The sequence below is a fragment of the Mixophyes fleayi genome, chromosome 7 (assembly GCF_038048845.1).
Source record: "Mixophyes fleayi isolate aMixFle1 chromosome 7, aMixFle1.hap1, whole genome shotgun sequence".
NCBI classification, from domain to species: Eukaryota; Metazoa; Chordata; class Amphibia; order Anura; family Limnodynastidae; genus Mixophyes; species Mixophyes fleayi.
In genome coordinates, this window is record NC_134408.1 from 12,870,079 (window position 1) to 12,895,870 (window position 25,792).

The 25,792-nt window shown below is 42.9% G+C and overlaps 1 protein-coding gene across 3 annotated transcripts; it reads right to left on the reverse strand.

Annotated features, from left to right (window-relative positions):
• Positions 1 to 65: 65 nt before the first annotated feature.
• On the reverse strand, positions 66 to 11,244 carry ANTKMT (adenine nucleotide translocase lysine methyltransferase). Of its 3 annotated transcripts, none has more exons than XM_075179109.1 (6): positions 11,173 to 11,244; positions 3,598 to 3,823; positions 3,031 to 3,135; positions 2,810 to 2,950; positions 1,331 to 1,381; positions 66 to 1,053 (listed from the first exon to the last, which is right to left on the reverse strand). In XM_075179109.1, exons 1-6 carry the CDS (start codon positions 11,193 to 11,195, stop codon positions 865 to 867), a joined length of 735 nt encoding a protein of 244 aa, XP_075035210.1. In that variant the 5' UTR covers positions 11,196 to 11,244; the 3' UTR covers positions 66 to 864. The 3 variants fall into 3 exon arrangements, with proteins under 3 accessions (XP_075035210.1, XP_075035211.1, XP_075035212.1); XM_075179110.1 differs by lacking the exon at positions 11,173 to 11,244 and adding an exon at positions 6,647 to 6,711; XM_075179111.1 differs by lacking the exon at positions 11,173 to 11,244 and adding an exon at positions 6,477 to 6,530.
• Positions 11,245 to 25,792: the final 14,548 nt, after the last annotated feature.

A 25,792-nucleotide genomic window follows, 5' to 3' on the forward strand; every position in this document is an offset into this window, starting at 1 on the left:
TCCAAATGTATCTTTTGTCAGACCACGGTAACAAATAATATAGACACATTTCTAAAATTACTGCGTTAAGATCTCAGAATAATTTATTGTTGGCTTCAATATAAGTTTCCTTTTTTTTTTGTATAAATAGATATATTACAATAGAATTTAAAATGATAAAACCATTCATGCATATATTAATATATTATTCGTTATAAAATAAATATAAAACATTTTACAGAGCACTACGTGTGCTGACACACAGTGGAGGCAGCCATTTTGCGGAAGATCCGAAGCCTCTATAGGGACCAGTGACATCGCTGCATGTAGAGGCAGAACATGTGCTGTAGCCCACAACGACTAATCAGATATTAGCGTCATACACTAGGCTGCTAAAAGCTGACATTTGATTGGTTGATATGGATTACAGCACATCATTGGCCTTTACAGCAACATGTTAGTATATAAGACTCAGTGAGAAGATTAATGAAAACTGTGCTACAGAGAACTGTGTAGAAAATGTGGTGTTGCCCATAGCAACCAATCAGATGGTTGCTTTCATTCACTGTACTAGACAACTAGCAGAATCTGGTTGCTATGGACAACACCACCTTTTCTACACTGTTACTTGTAAAATAGTTTTCACAAATGTCACCGTGTTGTCACACCAGTCTACAACCACCGGTACCATCTCCTCACACCGTCCCCCTGTATTTAGTGTGTACATACACCCACTGCAATATAGATAAAGGATAAAAACACATCCACCAATGATCTTCATCAGGAACCCTAAGAGGGTCACCCAAGTATTTAGCTTTTTCCAGCTTTTAGGAACGCTCATGACCCATGGAGGTAGCATTAACAAGTATTAATAATCCTCAGCAGTCACACCTCAGTCCCGTGCTGATTGGCCGGTGCAGCTTGCCGTACAGTCCTAACATCATAAGCCCAGGCCCTGTCCGTGCCTTCTCCAATGATGTCGCTGGGTACCCACGTTGGCAGAGGAAAGCGGCCAGTCACCACGCGGGCATCGTCGGGGAGCTCCGCCAGCATCTTCGTCTCCAGCAACGTGAGCTGTCAGGAGAGACAAAGCTTCAAGCCATTGTGCAAGCGGGACCGTTGAATGAATTGTCCCTCCTTACACAGTCTACAAGAATATTACCCGGCATTAATAGGATTAATCTGTCTGCAAGTCAAAGGTCTGACAGACCCACAAGAATTCATTTCTAACGTGCTGGAATATGGATGAGGTAAGAAAGTCATAGGGTTTGTTGCAATAGCATTTAATGATCTCTTGAACACAGAGGTGATGTCTCCTAAATTTGTCAGAAGGAACCAACCCCTCACTTACCACACTTGGGGCCAGGAATATAGATATGTTCCCGCAGTCTTGTAGTTTCACCTGTAAGCGGAAATCAAGATGTTTAGATCTCCAGCGATTGGTGTATAACATAACGTAGGGTGATTCTAAACGCAATGAGCTCTGGTACCTACAAAGGTTTGTGAAATGTCCTCCACAACTCACACACTGAATGGGCTCCCCTTAGATGTAGAGCAGAACATGGGTGACACCACCTAGGGGCCAGCTCAATCCTTCAACACTTGGTGGACCTTGTATGCTAGGAATAGAGACTTTGGGAGACTGGAGCTTTTCATAAATGTAACTTTATGATGAGATTAGACCACATCAGTCTTCTGCTGGCCACCCAAATATCTCTAAGTATTGTCTTTAGTGTACCAAGACGGAACCCCAATAAACACCAGAAGACTACATGGAGACAATTCTCCCTGACGATACTTCAGAATACAAAGTTACCGGGCACACAGCTACAAGGCTACATAGGGACATACAGTAAAATCATACATCCAATCAGGTACCTAGCCTGACTACCTACAGAAACCCAGCCACATCTACCACCATGTTAGGGTGACACAGACCACCAGGGAGGGCGGGCAAGGCCTTAAAGCCTCCCCAAACCTCCCTTTGCATCTTAGTTACTACTTAGATATGGACTAAAACGGCCAACGGGCCATTGTCTCAGAAGATTACTCACTTTTCTCCACCTTGGCTATAACAAAAGATAACAATTTAAACCTAAATTGTCCCTCTTTTGGGTCTATTATAAAGTCCTGCGTGACAAATCTCCTTTAATAGTCCCCAAGGCTCTTTTTTCTTCCTAAGTTTATATCCATTTACCCAGTATATCATATCATATGCTTTAGTGCAGTGTGGTGTCTGTTGTTTCTAGTCAAGTGTTTTATAGCAATGTGTCTCTGAAAGTCTGCCAAGGTTCTGTCTTTTTATTACAAATAGAAAACGTCCCTCTTGGGCCTGTGGAAATGTTGGGGACGGGAGTGCAGATCTACAAATCTTTATTTTTTTTATTTTCCTAAATAACTCCTTGCGGTTAGGAAGTGAACATTAGTGTGCTTCAAAGGAACGATGAAGCTCAACAAATGGGAGTCAAGCAGACCGCTAGACCATTGGTATATTGGGCAATATGAAAATGACCCAACGGGGTAACATTAGCGCAGTTGGACTATGACAAATATTCATTATCTGACCACATCTACCGTCCCTCCCTACCAACATCTCACGGCTCCCCACCAGATATACTTTGGGATCGGATGTCTTTTTGCTCAAACAGATGCTGCAAACCAAAATTAGCAGTCCAAATGGCAGCATTTAAGGGCACCTGTAGACTATTGCAGACTTCATACCTAAGGACATTCTGATAAGCTGAGGTTACAGAGTATAAAAAAAGTGTAAGTAACATTATATCACCATACATATAACGGGAACACTGTAATGGGAACCCAGCAGTTTTACCTTCCACAAATCCTCTCGCAGATAAGACACCCGGCGGTGATAGCCGGACCGCCAGGCGTAGAAGTATGACAGACGCACTAGCCAGGGGTGCAGTTCGTACCCCACCGCCGGAGAGAACCCCTGCCTGGCAGCCTCCAGGACCTGCGGTGCAATTATAAAGACACCAGTCACCGAATGAGACAACACTCGTCTGATAATATGATGTGAACTGAATATCTCACAATTCTGCCATCACCAGAACCAAGATCCACCATCTTCCCCGAACGGCCCCTCAGTAACGTCATTACATTCTTCACTTGTTTGGCACTGGCTGGCATATAAGGCACCTGAGCATGAGAAAGTGTTATTGTTATACTGGTACATCTAACAGTATATGACATACATGAAATGAAATTCTAGTCGTTCATGCACAGTGGAGGCAGCCATATTGTGGAGGCAGCCATTTTGTGGAGGCAACCATTTTGTGGAGGCAACCACTATCACTGAGAATGCAGCCTATCAGTTCTCTAGAACCCTGTGACATCACTGAGGTTTCCGCCCGATGCCTCAGCCATTCCTAGCCACCACTACTCATGAATACCATTTCAGTTCACAAAATGGCTGCCTCCACAGTGTGTAGGTGACAAGTGCACTCTAAGCCAACAATTACTTCTATGTTCTATAACAGTGTTCATTTGTTTCTCAGCTGGCCTGTTTCTGGCACAGAACATTTATTACCCGTGCCATCACAGGTATGGATTTTTCAACAGACTGTACCGTGCGATTAATACGGCCTGGGGGGCATTTACCTGTAACTTTAATGGCACTTTTCTGAAGCCAGGCATTAGTACAAATGCCCAAACCGAGTAGGCAGTTAGTCCGGTGCATCCTGCTATCTGCAGAAGCCCCCAGCCTCCTATTTGTCGCCCCTCTAACTCCGACGCCACCTGTTGGGCCCCATCTTCATCCATTTTTGCAATGAAAAAAACAGCCGTTAGTATTTCGCTGCCTCCATCATTGTTCCTCCCAACGTTCCTGGAAAAGAACAAAAACAAACAACAGGATATTATTAGCCAAGCGATTGCTCTGTGCAGTGTATGCCCATGACCCTAATCCGTGCCCTAACCCATGACTCCAATCCATGCCCCCGGTCTGCCTTGTCCATGTCCCGTAGTTGTGCACTTAACCTGCTTTCAGGAAGTTGGGACTGTCCTGTGAAAACCAGGACTGTTGGAGCCTATGTACCCTGCCATCTGAGGGCACAGAATTTGGGCATTGGACAGTGAGCACACTGCTGAATGACACTATGGAAGTCAGTGAATCTTGCTACCGGCATTAACCCCATCATGTATACGGGGAAAACATCTGTTTATTGGCCATAGGCAGAAAATAGGCACGGCTGCTCGGAAAGTGAACGTGATTGGGTACATCTTATTCTGTCCCAATAAATGTTGGGTTGTATGCCCACATCATGAAAGAGAAAATGCACCTTTGCCTTTCAACAAGATTTTTTAGATTATCTCTACCTGTATACTCTACCTTCCAACATTTTAAAAAGGAAAATCAGAACAAAATAAGCCCTACCCATAATCCACCCAAACTACAACCTTTTCTGTCCAAATCCAAGCCAAATCTGACAAATAACAACCACCAACATTCCACACCCCCTTCTGAATGGCCGTGCCCATTCGGCCTCAAACATAAAAAATGAATATTGGGATTTGTGAATTTATCATTTATATATAGTTGTCCGTTTCTAATTTCCTTAAACAGCCCCATACATAAATATTTGTCCCTGGAGATGCCTCGACTTTTAAGTATTGGTCAACTGTATTAGTCTAATTCCTCTAACTGTATAGCAGATAGAATTCCCAGGTGCTGTTACTGTATTATTAATTATTATTATTATTATTATTATGTAACAAAGAGGAGTGATGAATATGAAGAAAAAATTACATTATAACAAAGTTCAGTGGATTTGTCATAATGAGGATTGTCATGCAGAGTCACCTTAACAATATCATATGAGTACTTGAATGTACCATAATTTTGAGGAAGTCCAAGTGGAAAGTGCAGGGGGCATAGTGACACAATTCACAGAGAACCACATCATCAAGGCACTTGTCTCACTGGGGAAGTTGGCGGAATGTGGGAGGGTGACCCTCTCTCCCAGTAGTCTGGGAAAGCTCCCCGAAAATCTAGAGTCTCCTGGATACTTTGGGAGAGTAGGCAAGTATGGAATGCACCTGATCAACATGCATGTATAATAATAATTTAAAATTAACAATTATATTACTTGTCTTATAGTTCTATAACTAGAGAGCAACAGGTTGCCTAATATAATGCAGCAAGGTTAGGAAGTGTCCACAACTATACCACCAATTCCATACCCCTAATCTGTGTGTGTATGTTAGGGAATTTAGACTGTAAGCTTCAATGGGGCAGGGACTGATGTGAGTGAGTTCTCTGTACAGCGCTGCGGAATCAGTGGCGCTATATAAATAAATGATGATGATGATGATTCTGTCAGGACAGTCCGACTCGCAAGAAAGTTGTGGGGAGTGTCCGCCGCTCATCATGTTAAAACAACAATGCAAGGCTGTATTTAGGGAAGAGAAGATGGAACATTTGCTTCACAGCGGCATGGTAAATTTGTCCTAACTACCTTCAAGGCAATGTTTTGAGGCATGCAACACCTGCAGGTTATCTTATCGTGATAATGCCCAGAGCAGCCACCAACGTCATGCCATGCCCACCTCTGTGATCACTGAGCAGGCAGGAGGCATAATGACGAAATTAGCATCATCGTACACCTTGCCCTGCCCAATGGACGAGGCTATTTCTTCTTATACCTGCCATTCACATCTCCCGGCATGCATGCCTTAAGCTGGGTACACACTACATGGTTTTCGTCCAATAATCGGCTCAATCAGCCGACATACGACCGCTCGTTCAAAAGTCGGGTCAGTGTGTGTAGTGACACGATGGTCAAAAGTCTGCCCAAATGGACGATTGTCGCCTCATTTGGTTGGTCGTACCGTTTAATATTTTCGTTCCAATCTCGTTTCCGCTGTGTAGTGTGTATAAACTTCCAACCGATCCACAACAGTGAGTACGAAATTACAATCATTGCTCACAACAACATGGCTGTAAAAAGTCGCTAAAGGGACGTCCGCTCTTCTCTTTATTGGACCATCGATCGCATGTAAAATCGGCATAAAAAGTTGGTGGAAAATTCTGTAGTTTGTACCCAGCTTTACACAGATGCATTAAAATCTCCATTAAAAAGTAAGTAATACAAAATGTGATAACTGCTATTACAACTCTGTATATCATCTATGTGATTATATTTTGCATTACGCCTCTGTAGAATGCCATGTCATACGTATGGACATTGTTTACTGGACACAAATAACAGCTTTATATGAATTTTCAGTGTACAATCTGTTTACTGAAATAACAGCCATCAAAACACATTTATATTATTATATATTAATGGCCCATCCCTTTAGATGGAGAAAGTAAAAGCTACATTACTGCCAGGTCAGGTCCCATATGGACTTTATTATTATTTATTCATGTACTGGTTATGGCATATGATGCAGAGCAGAGACATATGGGAACCAGTGTACAGGACATGTCCTTGTCACTATCACCTTACAATAACATTACTCCTCTATATAACAACCTAATGAGCACAGGGGGCGGCCATTATATACCGCCCAGGACCATCTCCCCTCCTAAAGTATCCCAGAATCCCCCGCGCGGGCTGCCAGCGGCCGCTCTATCCCGCTGTCCGTTATCTATCCCCCTAATGTTATCACAATGACAACCAGAGAGCATCAGAACCCCTCTTACCTGAGCCGGAAGTGCGCTCCAGCTAATTCATCCCGGCTGGAAAACGGTCACCTGCCCTGTGTTCCGAGGAAGAAAGTGCATCTTGTCCACCTCTAACCACATTCAAACATATTTATGGAAAATAATCATTTTCAAAATAATCATTTCTACCAGTGAGGCTCTCTAAGCTCTTATGGAACTACAAGGCCCAGCATGCACTGCCAGCCATACTGCCACTTGGGGTTTCACAAAAAAAAGGTTGTTTATTTCTGTTTTACAATGGACTACATGGTGAGATTTTAAAAAATAATTTCCTCTCAACTTCTAGGAATCAACCAGATTTTATTGTTATTTTTGGAAAATGTTTATCCAACTTTCTAAAGTAAAGTTCAGGGACCAATGTGTTAGATGTAGATACTAACATTGTCTTCTGAGGAGCCGGGGAATATCCTTTTATATCTATAAAAAAATAAGCTCTATTGTTAGGAGAAAGCAGTATATATTAATAGCAAAATAATTAATCTGGTGCGCCATTGTAAATCTTCTCATACAGCAAGTATAGAAATAATAACGACGCAACGTCACAACACAATACTAGAAAATCTATTTGGGCCTGCATTGTGCTGCCACCAGGGATATGGGGTCTGCATTGTTTCACAACTAGAGATGGAGGGGGTACATTATAAAGCCACCATACATCATACTTGCCTATTCTCCCTGAATGTCAGGGAGACTCCCTGAAATAGGGGTGATCTCCCTCACTCCCTGAAGAGTCTGGCATTCTCCCTGATGTGGAGCCAGTACAAGACGTGGTTGGCTTCGCCATCTGTGGCATGATGACACTGTTCAGAAATTGTGTCCTATGTCCATGTATTGATGCCTATGGAGGTGGCCATTTTCATGGAGACCAAGATTTAATCAAAGACTGACAGGTAAGACAACATGACTTCAGTAATGGAGACAGACATGTAAAAGACACTTCAGTCTCTAGAGACTCATTAGCTGCTTTTCTTTAACGGCATAGTTGCGGACATTCCGGGAGACTCCCGTATTTCTGGGAGAAAAATTATGCGATTCGTCAAGCCCTGCCCCGCGCACGTCAACCTCCCCCAGGTCTCCCTGAAGCCAACAAGGAAAAGTTGGCAAGTATGCCATAGATTTGGATTCTGCATTGTTAATCCTCCAAAAGATGTTGGAGAGGGGTCTGCATTGTAAAGCCATTCAAGATTAGTTTATTCTCCATTGCAGAGCCACCAGAGATTTGTTTTGTGGGGGTCTGCGTTGTGTAACCACCAGATATTTGGGGGTCTATTGTATAGTGACCCCCAGAATATAGTTCCCTCACTAAAGTGACCGATAATCTGCTCACATCTAAGTTGAAGGGTCACTTCTCCTTGACTTTGTTGCTTTCGAAACAATTGACCACCCTGCTCTCCTGCACATCATTCACTCCCTTGGCATTTGCACTGCTGGTCTCTCCTGCCTCATGGTGCACCCACCTCTCAAAACGCTCCTTCTATGTCTCTACTTCTGACACCTCCTCCCCTCGCTCTGTTGGGGTCCATCAAGGCTCACTTCTTTGCCTTCTGCTTCTCTCTCATTACACCTCTTCTCATGGGGAACTAATGCGCCCCTTCCAACTCCACTAAACCTCTAGGCAAATAACACCCAAATCTACCTCTCCTCCTGACTCCTCTCATTCTCTTTTCTTTACTGTGTGTTCAACTCCCTCTCTGCCATCCAGTTGGGTGTCCCAAGGATGTTTAGCCTTCCTTACAACATTGACAACATCATACTTTCCCCCAAAGCAAATACTGAAGACATAGTCCCTGGCATTGACCTGCAGCCACAAATCTATGAAGATATTGCACATTTCTTATTAAATACATAAGACAAATGCAGATGATGTCCTGTCAAATGTTCTAAGAATATGGAGACAGTTCAGACAGAATAAATAATGCATCTTTTAGGAGGAGCAGTATTGATTTTAACAATATCCCCCAAATGTCAGTCATTAACAAGTTTTTGACACCGAAACCAAGGAGAGCCTAGAACCACAAGAAAAGATGGTGAAATGATCAGACATAAAGATTTTTGCTAGTGAGGCCATAATCTGAATTGACGTCTGTGGAGGGTTTGGAGTTAGTAGGTGGTCCTGGAGACAAAGGAGTCTACCAAACCTAGTTCCTTTCTCCATTACCTTACTTTAATAATCTTGACTGCTAGGGGGGGTCTGGGGTCTGTTGCTAATGACAGTGCTTTAGCACTATATTCTTCAGCTGGCTTGTGGTCTTGTTTATGTGAACGAAAATTAACTTCTGCAGACAATTCTCAATCTGGGTGATCGTACAGAAGACGTCAGAAAAAAAGGTATTTATGAGAGTATCGGACTAAAATCACCAACTTAAGGATCACCTTCCAGATGGGATATGGCAACTTCCATTTCTTTCCTCTGTACCAGATGACCTAGGGCTTAGTTTAAAGTAAATGGTATGAAATGATTTATATTCCCATGAGAACCAATCAGTTTACCTTGGTTTCTACAACTACTGTCGATGCCGGGTCGGCCCTCCTGGCATCTTTCTAAGCAACAACCCCAGTGCGCAGTTTCTGTACCGTCTTTATCAACACTTGGATCTGGTTGGCCAACGCTTGATCAGGATTTGCCTCCATACATAGTATAGGCCTATTGTAATGTCAGATCCTCAAAGCATGTTGTGAACACAATAACATGGTCTATTAGGACTTTTTAACTATAGCTCCCCCTTTTCCTTTAGACTTAGATGTGCTCATGGCACTCTGTTGTCCACAGGACTCCGGCATGGAATTATTGGTGCTTATTATTCAGGTTAGAATCTAGTCAGATAACAGAAGAGAAGGCAAACCGGCATCAATCCGGATTGGTCGCGAAGGCACTCCACGGCGCAGGTTTCTCTTCTCCCTCATAGAGCAGCGAGGGGAAGTCCGCAATGTTAAGGTACCATAAACGTGTGCAGCCGTGATGTTTGGAGAAACATCGCCTCTAATTGAATAGTCCCCTAAGAGTCCGTGCCCTGATAATAGTGGGATATTAGAACATCCATGTAAGAGCGTGGCCTACAACATGCAATGCCTACATGTGAAACAAAATTATACTCGTTGTTCGCCTACCTTAGCCCGCATACAAGTCATCTTACTGAGCGTTGTGGGGGACGCATCCAGTAACGTGCACATAGACGCAGTTCCTGATGAGGCACATGGCTGACAACAGACCAGACGTGCGCCAAAGAAGATGGCAAACAGTTAAGACCCTTACAAGATCTATCTATTATTCTTGGCACCTGATATGGCTCTGTATATTATTGTTATCAGGTGTGGCTCTGCATATCACACTTGGCACCAGATATGATCCTGCTTAGAACACATGGCACCAGATATGGCTGTAAATGTTAGACTTGATACCAAATATGGCTTTGCCTATTAGCCTTGGCACCAGGTACGGCTCTACATAATAGACTTGGCAGCAAATATGGCTGTGCCTATTAGACTTGGCACCCGGTATGGCTTTACATAATAGACTTGACACCAAATATCTGACTGCATATTAGACCTGGCACCAGATTGTCAGCATACTGCAACTCCTCACTTTTGGATCTGGCTCTTGGATTTTGAAGAAATTTATCAAGCAAGGACTATTACTGTCGGCTGAGACTGAATCCACATAAGTCATATCTTTATCAGTGTATGGGGCATATTCAATTGACGGCGGGATCGCCGAAAATCCAGCGCTCAAAAAATATTACCGTTAATACGGTAATTTCTCGCTGGATTTCCAGCGAGCTGAAATCCAGCGAGTAAATTACCGTATTAACGGTTTTCCCGCGCAGGATTACCGTAATAATGGTAATATTTTTTGAGCGCGGGATTTTCGGCAATCCCGCCGTCAATTGAATATGCCACAATGTGTCTTAATTAAAGTGATTAAACACGTTTTGTTAATACCACACCATGGACACACTGCATTTGTTTTAGGGCTTGCACCTGATTTATGCAATATGGCCATTGCTGAAGTCCTTTGCAACCTAGTTAAACAGATAATTGGTTTAACTAACCATAACAATAGTCACTATTTTATTGAATATACTACACCATCCTTCTCTTTCCTCTGTATACTTTACATATATAAATATCTTTCTTCTCGTTTAGCAGTTTCATCTTTTGTTTCATTGTCATTCCTGTGGATTACGTTGTAATGACAAATAACATTGCCAATTAACAATTCATTACCTCCGCCCCCCGCCTCGGGGAGACAAAAGGATGCACAATGCAGGGATTTCTGTCACAATAGGTAGAACAGTTTAACCTGAGGGATGAGCCGGGGAAATACAGGGACGTGCTGGGACTTGTTCACCCCAGATGTCTTAGTGCCTAAAAAGTTTGACTTTAATCCTATGTAAGTCCGCTGTTTAATTGCTCATCGCCCAGTTTCACCCTCAAGGGTCAGCTCGGGTGTTAAAACTTAACTAACAATGTCACTTAAAAGGAAATATGATCCATGAAAATGTAACCTTTTAGAATACCCGCTGTTCATTTGGCCAGAATTCTTTTTTGATATTGCTGTTGACAAATATTTGCCAGCGAGTTCTTTGAAGTGACGCTGCATGGGAGAAGCCATTTTGAAATTTCAGACAGACATAATGAACAGGTGTATTTAGAGTGTAGCCGAACCCACAAAAAGAATTTCCTGTTTAGTAGTAGCTGTCGATGAATAGCAGTAACATATGGCCTTCTGTGTATTGCAGAACAGCTCTATTTACTAAGAAATAATAATCTGTTGTTGTTCTGCGCACCTTGACATGGTACCATAAAAGTCTGGCCCATACCTCTAGTCACTTATATAGTTTTTTAATGATTGTGAATGTTAGATGTCACCTCCGAGTTCTGTGAGTTGTATAAAAACACTTGGACTATAAGTTTTATATGGTCACAGCTCTCTTCTGTGACTATTAATATCCCTATAATTTACAATAGTGTATTATCCCATATATTATGGTCAGCTAGTGGGTGCTTCACAAGACTACTGGAATTCCAGAGCAGCAGCAAAATGTCATTTATTGCACGTGTGTAAATTATAATACCAGTGATATATAATGTGACCAGTACTACGGTGCTGTGAGGCAGAAGTGCTGACCACTGAGCCACCTTGCTGCCCAAACTGCTCCACATATCAGTTTGATGGAGCGACTCATGTAGACAGGGCTATGTCTACCACAAGCCAGACGCCTTAAATAGCATCTTATAAGTAATTAAATGACAACAATACTAATTTTGTTCTTAAAAAAAAGTCTAAATTAGTGGTTTGTATCTGGTTAGGTGGTCTTATGATCTTTAAACTGGCTATATTTGTGTTGTATTGCATACTGTACAGCAATACCAATAGTAGCCATCTTTGGTAGCAAGGACCAAAACATGTGTTTCTGGCTTCTAAATTTAATATAATATAATCCTACCCTCAATATTATGTGTTTTATTGTTCAGTTTTCTCCTGGACAAACCATGTTACAATGCAAGGGGTGCAAATTAGTTTATTATTTTGCACATAAGTTAAATGTTGGCTGTTTTTTTATATAGCACACAAATACATGATAACTTTACTTGTTCACTGAAATTTAAAGTTGATCTAGGACATGCCTTACCCCAAACATAAATCTGCCATCACATTTTAAATTTACCTCCCCCTCCAATGCAACATGGTTTTGCCAAGGTGCAAAGTTACTCATTTTTTTTGCTTTACTTTCCTTAATGAATCAGGCCCACTATGTTTTAAATAAAGTTATATCCTTATGTCTGATAAAGGCACGCTTGGGCAATTCATTGTAAGCAAAAGGGTGCAGTTTTCATAAACATTCAATTGTTATTTTTAAAGCTACGTTTAGGAGCGTCTCAAATGTTGCTGAAGCATCAAATCGACCTAAGGTATGGTCAAAAGAAATGTCCCATCTCAACCGAGCCAAAGAAATTGACAATGAAGGATTCCACAATGTGTAGTATTATTATTAATATTATTATTATTATATAAAGCACTTGCATATTATGCTTTGCTGTACATACATACATACATACATACATACATATATAAATAAAATTTCATACAAATTGCAAACAGAAGGTAAAGATGGTTCTACCCATATGAGCTTACAATCTAATAGGTCATAGTTGCCAACCTTTAGCAATTGGCCTCCGGGAGTCTCGGTGTAGAGGTGGGCATAAGGGGACGGGGTTTCTATGAATTGCGTCATTTTGGACCCGCTCCCTGTGACATAATGACGCAAATGCGTAATTTTAGCATGGGGGCGGGCCAAAATGATGCAATTCCGGGCAGCACAGTGGCTAAGTGGTTAGCACTTCTGTCTCAGCATTGGGGTCATGAGTTCAATTCCCGACCATGGCCTTATCTGTGTGGAGTTTGTATGTTCTCCCTGTGTTTGCATGGGTTTCCTCCGGGTGCTCCGGATTCCTCCCACATTCCAAAAACATATTAGTAGGTTAATTGGCTGCTATTAAAATTGACCCTAGTCTCTCTTTCTCTGTCTGTGTGTGTGTATATTAGGGAATTTAGACTGTAAGCTCCAATGGGGCAGGGACTGATGTGAATGAGTTCTCTGTACAGCGCTGCGGAATCAATGGCGCTATATAAATAAATGATGATGGAGGTTGGCAGGTACGGGAGAATTGTCAGCTCTCCCGGAGGTCCGGGAGACCTACCCAGAATTCGGGAGTCTCCCGGGCATTTCGGGAGAATTGGCAAGTATGTAATAGGTCTGGGGAACACTTGATACATAAGGTAGCGGAATAATTATTTTAGTGTGCATGATACTAATTCTCTCTCTGGCCATTGTGTAAGTTCTCCAGTATATTAACAGTGAGTACTTAAGTCTGGTCCTGTAACCTTCTACCTGGCTGACTGGGAACTGGGCTTGGAAACCACTAAGTCAACAGAACATTAACATCTGAAAGAGATAATGCAGATTAACTGACTTTACATGACCATCTGCCCACTGAGAGGAGACAAGTAGGGACATGTCTGACCATCACCTGGAGAGAAGTCCTTGGTGTCCAGCTTGTCTGCCCAACATTACCAAGCCCTGGCTTCATGACCTTTATTAGGTGTTATAACTTCAATGTTAGTTGCTTCTCACAGTTGTGTCATTTTGTCACACATCCTTTATAATGACACAAACTCTGGAACAACAGACAAGTAACTCATTGAGTAGATTTGGGCTTAAAATTCTAAATTGAAGGTTTATACGGTTATATTTATAATTAATAATTGCGATATTCAAACAAATCATTCACTTCTCTTCCCATTCAGGGTATGTATGATTGTGTCACCAGAAATATCTGCACAATTATTACTTCAGCAGGTTCATTTCTGTAAGAGAGTCGGAGAATTGTCGGCTTCTATTTCTAAGGGATTTATTATGCAGTGAATTTATATTTCAAGTAAACTTTTTGTAATCCTACTACACTTCAGGAGTATGACCACCGGGTGGCGATAAAGACCAAACCGTGATTTCTTCTCCTAACAAATTATCCTTGTTACGCAATCAAGAAGCAATAGCACAGATAATTCCTACTATGTAGGTGTAATGTCATATGTCTGTATAAAACGTAATGTCAGGAGATAGTATACTTAAATAGCGGTCAAGTTCCGGGGTCTAGTGTTCTATGTCTATGTAATAGAATTGTATTATGATCATGTCCAGTGGTCAGGTCATGTTGGGGGTGTAGTGTCCTATGTCTGTATACAGTGTAATAGAATTGTATTATGATCATGCCCAGTGGTCAGGTCATGTTGGAGGTGTAGTGTCCTATGTCTGTATACAGTGTAATAGAATTGTATTATGATTATGTCCAGTGGTCAGGTCATGTTGGGGGTGTAGTGTCCTATGTCTGTATAGAGTATAATAGAATTGTATTATGATTATGTCCAGTGGTCAGGTCATGTTGGGGGTGTAGTGTCCTATGTCTGTATACAGTGTAATAGAATTGTATTATGATCATGTCCAGTGGTCAGGTCATGTTGGGGTGTAGTGTCCTATGTCTGTATACAGTGTAATAGAATTGTATTATGATCATGTCCAGTGGTCAGGTCATGTTGGGGGTGTAGTGTCCTATGTCTGTATACAGTGTAATAGAATTGTATTATGATCATGTCCAGTGGTCAGGTCATGTTGGGGTGTAGTGTCCTATGTCTGTAGAGTGTAATAGAATTGTATTATGATCATGTCCAGTGGTCAGGTCATGTTGGAGGTGTAGTGTCCTATGTCTGTATAGAGTGTAATAGAATTGTATTATGATCATGTCCAGTGGTCAGGTCATGTTGGAGGTGTAGTGTCCTATGTCTGTATAGAGTATAATAGAATTGTATTATGATCATGTCCAGTGGTCAGGTCATGTTGGAGGTGTAGTGTCCTATGTCTGTATAGAGTATAATAGAATTGTATTATGATCATGTCCAGTGGTCAGGTCATGTTGGAGGTGTAGTGTCCTATGTCTGTATACAGTGTAATAGTATTGTATTATGATCATGTCCAGTGATCAGGTCATGTTGGGGTTGTAGTGTCCTATGTCTGTATAGAGTGTAATAGAGTTGTATTATGATCATGTCCAGTGGTCAGGTCATGTTGGGGTGTAGTGTCCTATGTCTGTAGAGTGTAATAGAATTGTATTATGATCATGTCCAGTGGTCAGGTCATGTTGGGGTGTAGTGTCCTATGTCTGTATAGAGTGTAATAGAATTGTATTATGATCATGTCCAGTGGTCAGGTCATGTTGGGGGTGTAGTGTCCTATGTCTGTATACAGTGTAATAGAATTGTATTATGATCATGTCCAGTGGTCAGGTCATGTTGGGGTGTAGTGTCCTATGTCTGTGTAGAGTGTAATAGAATTGTATTATGATCATGTCCAGTGGTCAGGTCATGTTGGGGTGTAGTGTCCTATGTCTGTATACAGTGTAATAGAATTGTATTATGATCATGTCCAGTGATCAGGTCATGTTGGGGGTGCAGTGTCCTATGTCTGTATATAGTGTAATAGAATTGTATTATGATCATGTCTAGTGGTCAGGTCATGTTGGGGGTGTAGTGTCCTATGTCTGTATATAGTGTAATAGAATTGTATTATGATCATGTCCAGTGGTCAGGTCATGTTGGGGGTGTAGTGTCCTATGTCTGTATAGAGTGTAATAGAATTGTATTATGATCATGTCCAGTGGTCAGGTCATGTTGGGGGTGCAGTGTCCTATGTCTGTATATAGTGTAATAGAATTGTATTATGATCATGTCCAGTGGTCAGGTCATGTTGGGGGTGTAGTGTCCTATGTCTGTATAGAGTGTAATAGAATTGTATTATGATCATGTCCAGTGGTCAGGTCATGTTGGGAGTGTAGTGTCCTATGTCTGTATAGAGTGTAATAGAATTGTATTATGATCATGTCCAGTGGTCAGGTCATGTTGGAGGTGTAGTGTCCTATGTCTGTATAGAGTGTAATAGAATTGTATTATGATCATGTCCAGTGGTCAGGTCATGTTGGAGGTGTAGTGTCCTATGTCTGTATAGAGTGTAATAGAATTGTATTATGATCATGTCCAGTGGTCAGGTCATGTTGGGGTGTAGTGTCCTATGTCTGTATAGAGTGTAATAGAATTGTATTATGATCATGTCCAGTGGTCAGGTCATGTTGGGGGTGTAGTGTCCTATGTCTGTATATAGTGTAATAGAATTGTATTATGATCATGTCTAGTGGTCAGGTCATGTTGGGGGTGTAGTGTCCTATGTCTGTATACAGTGTAATAGAATTGTATTATGATCATGTCCAGTGATCAGGTCATGTTGGGGGTGTAGTGTCCTATGTCTGTATACAGTGTAATAGAATTGTATTATGATCATGTCCAGTGGTCAGGTCATGTTGGGGTGTAGTGTCCTATGTCTGTGTAGAGTGTGATAGAATTGTATTATGATCATGTCCAGTGGTCAGGTCATGTTGGGGGTGTAGTGTCCTATGTCTGTATAGAGTGTAATAGAATTGTATTATGATCATGTCCAGTGGTCAGGTCATGTTGGAGGTGTAGTGTCCTATGTCTGTATATAGTGTAATAGAATTGTATTATGATCATGTCTAGTGGTCAGGTCATGTTGGAGGTGTAGTGTCCTATGTCTGTATACAGTGTAATAGAATTGTATTATGATTATGTCCAGTGGTCAGGTCATGTTGGGGGTGTAGTGTCCTATGTCTGTATACAGTGTAATAGAATTGTATTATGATCATGTCCAGTGGTCAGGTCATGTTGGGGGTGTATTGTCCTATGTCTGTATAGAGTGTAATAGAATTGTATATGATCATGTCCAGTGGTCAGGTCATGTTGGGGTGTAGTGTCCTATGTCTGTATACAGTGTAATAGAATTGTATTATGATCATGTCCAGTGGTCAGGTCATGTTGGAGGTGTAGTGTCCTATGTCTGTATACAGTGTAATAGAATTGTATTATGATCATGTCCAGTGATCAGGTCATGTTGGGGGTGTAGTGTCCTATGTCTGTATACAGTGTAATAGAATTGTATTATGATCATGTCCAGTGGTCAGGTCATGTTGGGGTGTAGTGTCCTATGTCTGTATACAGTGTAATAGAATTGTATTATGATCATGTCCAGTGGTCAGGTCATGTTGGGGGTGTAGTGTCCTATGTCTGTATACAGTGTAATAGAATTGTATTATGATCATATCCAGTGGTCAGGTCATGTTGGGGGTGTAGTGTCCATGAGAATGGCCATGAGTTTGGTAACCAGCATTGTGATTTTTCTTTTTTAAATAAAACACTGTAAACTGGCAATGAAAGCTTGAGATGGAGCAATATGTAGTTCTACTGCCATACTCCTAGGCTTAATGACCTTTCCACAGGGCCCAGCGGCTCTTCACAATAGAGATCACTGCAGAGGAGCACCGTGATGGACAGCAGCTGGGGGATGTTGGTCCAAGCTTATTTAGAGCAATATCCCCTATCCCTAGTCTGTAATCCCAACTTCTTTCATTGTTTTAGGAGTGTGGCTGGTGTCCAGCCCTTTGTGGTTTCATGCGATTCTGAGCAGGCTTAGGCGCAAGTTCTACAACAGCTGGAGAGACATAGGTTGTCTGCTAGAGAGGGTATGACTGTAACTGGACTGTTAAAATAAGGGGCTAGTTTATAATTAAATGTGGAGTATCTAGAAACCTGGGGTTTGCAATAAGCAGGACGTATAATGTAGCTATTGTTTTTATTATGGCTGCAAGCAATTGCACTTCAAAGTCATGCCGGAAGGTCACGGACCTGGAGATCTTTTTTGAAGAAATTAAACACTGCCAGCTGCGGGGTAAGAGGTAGATGAATTGATTCTGCCGATTCAGACTAGAGTATTAGGTCAATCGGCAAACACCAAGAAAGGTCACGTCTATGGATGCTCTCTGTGACTGTGACTTATTAATTGCCAAGACTAACTGAACTGTGAGTGAGATTAGGGGAAATACAGCAAGGAGAACATGGAAGTTAAGCAATATAAGAGTTATGGAGAGACCAGGAAGAAAGAAAGAGTTAACCAAACAGTGTGGTAAAGTATGACTGACAAAGGGTCAAGTGGATAAACAAATTGAGTAGTAGATGGGTTGTAGAAGGAGGTGATCGTGTTTTGCTCTGCAAGTTTAATCTAAGGATAACTCCGACTGGAGTGATGCCCTGTATGCAATAAAAGTAATGCGTTATAAGATGACACAGTGAATTATATATCTCATACTTGTCAATTTTGTCCAGATCTGCTCTGGGAGATCATGCAGTGAAGCTCCAAGGAGTAAGTGAATGTGGGAGCTCTCACCCGATCCTGAGGGACCACTATAAGACGCACTGTACCTTTCCTCTCCTCGAACGGAGTCCACCCCTCACACCTGCGCACACATCCTAGATCACACGGGTCCGCTCGAACTCAGCCGTTCCGCAAGCTTCCACCCACGGCCTGAACCCCGGCTGTTAAGCCCACCTTGCTTGGGGCTCAGGACTTTAGGTGCCCTTTCGGACAGGTAGAGGGGCCTTATATGCCACTCTCAGCAACTTAAACATTTAACTATCAAGGGATCAAGTGTCCTCTACACTACCAAGGACCTAGCGCCCTGCTAAACCAAGATCTTTTGCCTTCTATCAACTATAAGGGCCTACTGCCCTGCTACCAGCCGGGACCTACTGACCTCTACCCGCAAGGGTCTAATGTCCTTCTACCTTGTCAGGGTCTAGCGCCTCATAACAATACAGGACCTAGCATCCTCTACGCTAAGGACCTTGTGCCCTAAATTGACTAAGGGCCTTGTGTCCTATGAACTAACTAAAGGACCTTTTGCCCTGAAACTAATGGGTCTTGTACCCTAAACTGACTAAGGGTCTTGTGCCCTGCCTCACTCTTAGGGCCTTGTGCACAGTCTAAACTAAGGGCCTTGTGCCCCCTTACCTAACTATGGGCTTACCTATACCCTAACTGTGCCAGGGCCTTATGCCCACTATGGTGCCATAAGCCTTGTGCCCAACCTAACAGAGTATTCTATACTCATCTGCTCCGTGCAAGATACTCCACTTGCCCCAGCATCTTCGGGTCTTCCAGGCCCTCCAACCGGTGGCGCCTCTTCTCCTCTTCAGCGAGCTGCTCCCCGCTGTCTTCTTGGCGGGGGCGCTCTTAGCCCTTAAAAGGGCTCCCCACCGAAGATTTCTTCTTATCCTTTATCTCAGTGTCTTCTGACTTGCACGTTGTCTTCTTTTTTTGCTGCGCTGTCTTCTCGTGGCAGGGAAGCTCCTAGCCCTTACAAGGGCTCCCTACCACTTACGCCGGCGTCTACGTTTTCTTTGCTTCTGGACGTCCCACGACTTCCTTTTCCGTTGGCTCCACTGCTGCACTGAACTGAAATTGGCGGAGCTTAAATAGCTGCTGGCGGGCTGACGTCCCTCGGTGTCACCACAAGCCCTGATTGGCTCTCCACGGCGACAACAGTTCAAATGGCCGGAGGTGAGCCAGGATTGGCTCACATATCCGACAGTCAATTGGCCAGCAGGGGAAGGTGAGCCCTGATTGGCTCAGTCGCCCTCTTCTGCTGGGACCTGCAGGAAAAGAAGAGGAGTACTCACAGCTGGAACGTAGGACCTGTGAGTAGTTTTTAATCTCTTCTCTCTTCACCCTCTTAACGGGCACTTCCTCGGGGCACATCTTCTTCGCCCTCTTCCTGGGTACAGCAGCTGCCGGGCATTCTGGAAAGGTATTATATATTTTATTAATTGATAAGTATTGTGCACATTGTACTTGAGTGCAGCAATCTATATATGTGCATGCACTACATATGTGTGTACTGTAATTATGTGTGCACTGTAGCTGTGTGCAGTGCATATATGTGTACACTGTACTTGTGTGCACTGAATATATATGTGCAGTGTATCTATGTGCTCTGTAATACAATGCATTGAATCTGTGTGCAGTGCATATATGTGTGCAATGTATGTATGTATGTGGTATATGTATGTGCAGTGTATATATGTGTGCAGTGCATGTATGTGTGGACAGTATATATATATATATATATATATATATATATATATATATATATATATGTATGTGTGCAGTGAATGTGCGCAGTGTATATATGTGTGCAGGGTATGTATGTGGTATATGTATGTACAGTGCATGTATGTGTGCAATGCATGTATGTGCAGTGTATATATGTGTGCAGCGTATGTATGTGCTATATGTATGTACAGTGCATGTATGTGCACTGTATGTATGTGCAGTGTATATATATGTGGGCAGTGTATATATGTGTGCAGTGTATATATGTGTGTGCAGTGTATATATGTGTGCAGTGAATGTATGTGCACTGTATATTTGTATGTGCACGGTATATATTTGTGCAGTGTATATATGTATGTGCAGTGTATGTATGTGTGCAGTGAATGTATGTGCACTGTATATATGTGTGCAGTGTATATATTTATGTGCGCTGTGTATATGTGCAGTGTATATATGTGTGCAGTGAATGTATGTGTAGTGAATGTATGTGTGCAGTGAGTGTATGTGCACTGTATGTATGTGCAGTGTATATATGTGTGCGGTGGATATATGTGCAGTGTATGTTTGTGCAGTGTATGTATGTGCAGTGTATGTATGTGCACTGTATGCATGTATGTGCAGTGAATGTATGTGTGCAGTGAGTGGGCCTGTGACTCGCACCTCCCGCTGGTCTCTTCTCAGCCCAGATTCCTGGGCTGATGAAAGCCATTCTCAGAGAGGGGCCCAGGGGTTGTGGGAAAGTTATGAACGAAGACAAAGGTGGGTCTGACTGAAGAGGGGGGTCCGAGAGTGAAGAGGGCGAGGGGAATGGATTCACCTCCCAGCCTGGCTGTCTGCTCTTTATGATAGCGGTTGGATTTTTTCCCACACCTCTGGATGTAGACAGCTCAGCCAACAGGTGCAGGATGCAGAGGCGGCTGCTGTGTTCCTCTCAGCCAACAGGTGCATGGATCTGAAGGTGGTACCTCAAGGACAAGGCAGCTGGCAGACAGAGCACAGCAGTTATATAAACCATAATAATAACAGACCTGGCAATGAAGGAGTTACTAAAGACTGTTTTACCCATAATCCTCTGCCCAACACATCTGTCTGTCTGCTGGGGAGCTGCTGTATGCAGCCAGTAGGCACGTAGTGTAATGTCAGACGCCTACCAGCTGGCTGGACGTGGTTATAAGTAGAGATTTCAGGTTTTAGTTTTAACTGAATATGCCAGGAAAGCCCACTTCCCCCTGGCATACTGCCACCTTACACCCCCTGGGCTCTTGTCCTCTTACACCCCTTCCTCTGTCCCCTGGGAACCTGTACCCTGACACCCCCTCCTCTGCCCCCTGGGATCCTGTCCCCTGACACCCCTTCCTCTCTTTCCTGGGATCCTGTCCTCTTACACCCCTTCCTCTGTCCCCTGGGATCCTGTCTTCTTACACCCCTTCCTCTCTTCCCTGGGATCCTGTCCTCTTACACTCCTTCCTCTCTTCCCTGGGATCCTGTCCTCTTACACCCCTTCCTCTCTTCCCTGGGATCCTGTCCTCTTACACTCCTTACTCTCTTCCATGGGATCCTGTCCTCTTACACCCCTTCCTCTCTTCCCTGGGATCCAGTTCTCATACACCCCTTCCTCTTTCCCCTGACATCCTGTCCTCTTACACCCTTTTCTCTATTCCCTGGGATCCTGTCCTCTTAAACCCCTTCCTCTGTCCCCTGGGATCCTGTTCTCTTACACCCCTTCCTCTTTCCCCTGAGATCTTATACTCTTACACTCCTTCCTCTATTCCCTGGGATCCTGCTCTCTTACACCCCTTCCTCTGTCCCCTGGGATCTTGTCCTCTTACACCCCTTCCTCTGTCCCCTGGGATCCTGTCCTCTTACACCCCCTCCTCTCTTCCCTGGGATCCTGTCCTCTTACACCCCTTCCTCTCTTCCCTGGGATCCTGTCCTCTTACACCCTTCCTCTGTCCCCTGGGATACTGTCCTTTTACACCCCTTCCTCTGTCCCCTGAGATCCTGTCCTCTTACACCACCTCCTCTCTTCCCTGGAATCCTGTACTCTTACACCCCTTCCTCTGTCCCCTGGGATCCTGTCCTCTTACACCCCTTCCTCTGTCCCCTGGGATCCTGTCCTCTTACACCCCCTCCTTTCTTCCCTGGGATCCTGTCCTCTTACACCCCTTCCTCTCTTCCCTGGGATCCTGTCCTCTTATACCCTTCCTCTCTTCCCTGGGATACTGTCCTTTTACACCCCTTCCTCTGTCCCCTGGTATCCTGTCCTCTTACACCCCTTCCTCTGTCCCCTGGGATCCTGTCCTCTTACACCCGAACTGCAAGCTGGGTCTGATTGGATGTCACGTGTCTGTAAAAACAGAATTTCCCAACTCTCTTTTCACGAATCTCCTAACAGGACATGCTTCCATTTCGATTTACCTGTGTGTGAGCATGCATGAAGAGTTTGATCCATTCAAGTAATTCACTTGCAAGATTTAAGGAATTCCTGAAAACATGGAACAGGGGGTAAATAACTGTTAGGTGGACCAAACATATGGTCTAACTATTGTTAGAAATTCCCAATACAAGTAGGCATAGCCTGGTGTTCTGACCTGTTAGTATTTCATAGCAGCAGAGAATTACTGTATTATAAAATGTCTTTTCTCTCTAGAAGTCATGTTTTTTATTTAAATCATGTTTCCAGCTTTCATACTAGAAAGACGGGGTCCTGAGTATTACTGTTCAGACTTTTAATATGTCCAAATGACGATACTTCCAGGTACAGTGGAACTACTGCTCAGCTTAATGCCTTACAAAGTTATTCATTTCCAGTGATGTAAATGATTATCCCGCTGAGAGGGGTTGGTGAGACAGAGCCCTACAGAACAAATCTTTCTAAGCTTCCATTGAGGTCTCCACACTTGTGGGTAAAAACCAGGAGTCATTAACTTTACTGTCTCCAAGAACTTACAATCTATTACGTCTTCAAGATTGGGCATGAGATATAAACTTCATGATTGAGTCTTTTTTTTTTTGTTTTTTACCTCTACAAATTGTAGGTTGCTGAATTAGGAATAGGCATTCTTGTCTACTTTCGGCAAGTGTAATCCGGGAGAGGGGCATGACCAGAGGGCAGGGCGTGGCCAAACGCTTCATTTTGGTCCCGCCCCCCCATGGCGGAAATGAAGTTTTGTTGTGGGGGTGGGGCCAAAATGACTCGATTCTCCGCGAATCATGTGATTTAGCCTAGGAAGATGTGGGAGACTTGCCTGCTCTCCCGGGAGTCTGAGAGACTGACCCGAATTTCGGGAGTCTCCTGGACATTCCGGGAGAGTTGGCAAGTATGGGAATAGGTCAGTTTATTTAACAGACCCCTTATCTGAGAGGCACTGATCAGCACAAGAGTACCAGGATGCTTATAGATAAAAGCTGTTACTTTCAGCAATAGACTTGGGGTTTTAAATATTTGCTGCTGCTTTTTTTATTGGACAACTTCACATTATCACTTCTCTAATCCTGGATACAATTCTCAGTATATTTTTCTTAATCTCTATGTATGGACAAATGCATAAAGTCACTTCATATAGCAAATGCCCCAGTACCACTTCTCCTGTTCTGTATCCTGGGTGTAATTCTTAAAAATATGTTCTTAGTCTTTTTGCATAAACTGGAACATAAATATTTACAATACATTGGAACTTTACAGTGGTGCGGTGATGATGTCAGGGGAATATTGACTCACTTCCATGCCCAGTCCATCCTGCCATCACTAAAAGAATTAAAGATGGTAAGACAATTGTGCATATTTTGTCAGTTTTGTGTATTATAAAGTTGTTGAAAGCACTTGTATCGTCATGACGACTTGGTGATGACGTCACAACGATGATGTAATTTTGCTGCTTGTGATAATAATATTTCTTGTGCAGGAGATATGTCATATACAGTAAGGGGGTGTATATGGGTACAGCCCACCCCTCCTGTCTGGACGCAGCCCCCCTGTGCCCCCTTTGCTATAAGAAGCGGATATAATTGGGTCTGTGGCTTTGCAGCAGGTGGAGGATGAAACCATCCAGGGTGTAATATGTTGTAATGACAGAGTCATGTACGGGGCTGCTGGGATAATGGGCTCTGGGCCCTCTGAGGCTGTTAAGTACCAGTGAATGCAAAGAATTTGTCACTTTCCGTTGGGAACTGTGGTTTGTCTCCAGCTGTCGGCAGCCACCACTTCCCCCAGACATGGAGGGAGCTCTGCTCAAGAATCAGCCGGGACTATAAACTCCTCTCTCTGTATTACATCTCATTTCCCTGTATTACAGTATGACCTCCTCTCTCTGTATTACATCTCATTTCCCTGTATTACAGTATGACCTCCTCTCTCTGTATTACATCTCATTTCCCTGTATTACAGTATGACCTCCTCTCTCTGTATTACATCTCGTGTCCCCGTATTACAGTATAAACTCCTCTCTCTGTATTACATCTCATGTCCCTGTATTACAGTATAAACTCCTCTCTCTGTATTACATCTCATGTCCCCGTATTACAGTATAACCTCCTCTCTCTGTATTACATCTCATGTCCCCGTATTACAGTATAAACTCCTCTCTCTGTATTACATCTCATGTCCCCGTATTACAGTATAAACTCCTCTCTCTGTATTACATCTCATTTCCCTGTATTACAGTATGACCTCCTCTCTCTGTATTACATCTCATGTCCCTGTATTACAGTATAACCTCCTCTCTCTGTATTACATCTCGTGTCCCCGTATTACAGTATAAACTCCTCTCTCTGTATTACATCTCATGTCCCTGTATTACAGTATAAACTCCTCTCTCTGTATTACATCTCATGTCCCCGTATTACAGTATAACCTCCTCTCTCTGTATTACATCTCGTGTCCCCGTATTACAGTATAAACTCCTCTCTCTGTATTACATCTCATGTCCCTGTATTACAGTATAAACTCTTCTCTCTGTATTACATCTCATGTCCCCATATTACATCATAAACCCTTCTCTCTGTATTACATCTCATGTCCCCGTATTACAGTATGACCTCCTCTCTCTGTATTACATCTCATGTCCCTGTATTACAGTATGACCTCCTCTCTCTGTATTACATCTCATGTCCCCGTATTACAGTATGACCTCCTCTCCCTGTATTACATCTCATGTCCCCGTATTACATCATAAACTCCTCTCTCTGTATTACATCTCATGTCCCTGTATTACAGTATAAACTCTTCTCTCTGTATTACATCTCATGTCCCTGTATTACAGTATGACCTCCTCTCTCTGTATTACATCTCGTGTCCCCGTATTACATCATAAACTCCTCTCCCTGTATTACATCTCATGTCCCCGTATTACATCATAAACTCCTCTCTCTGTATTACATCTCATGTCCCCATATTACATCATAAACCCTTCTCTCTGTATTAAATCTCATTTAACTGTATTACAGTAGGACCTCCTCTCTCTGTATTACATCTCATTTCCCTGTATTACATCATAAACTCCTCTCTGTATTACATCTCATGTCCCCGTATTACAGTATAAACTCCTCTCTCTGTATT

What these genes read in the sequence shown, in the direction of transcription:
- ANTKMT (XM_075179109.1), bottom strand. Translation starts at nt 11,195, where the DNA reads ATGAACAGCGGGTATTCTAAAAG. An exon ending in GTTCTGGTGATGGCAGAATT is followed by an intron (nt 2,951 to 3,030) that starts GTGAGATATTCA and finishes ATTGCACCGCAG; the next exon opens with GTCCTGGAGGCTGCCAGGCA. An exon ending in TATTCCTGGCCCCAAGTGTG is followed by an intron (nt 1,054 to 1,330) that starts GTAAGTGAGGGG and finishes CTCTCCTGACAG; the next exon opens with CTCACGTTGCTGGAGACGAA.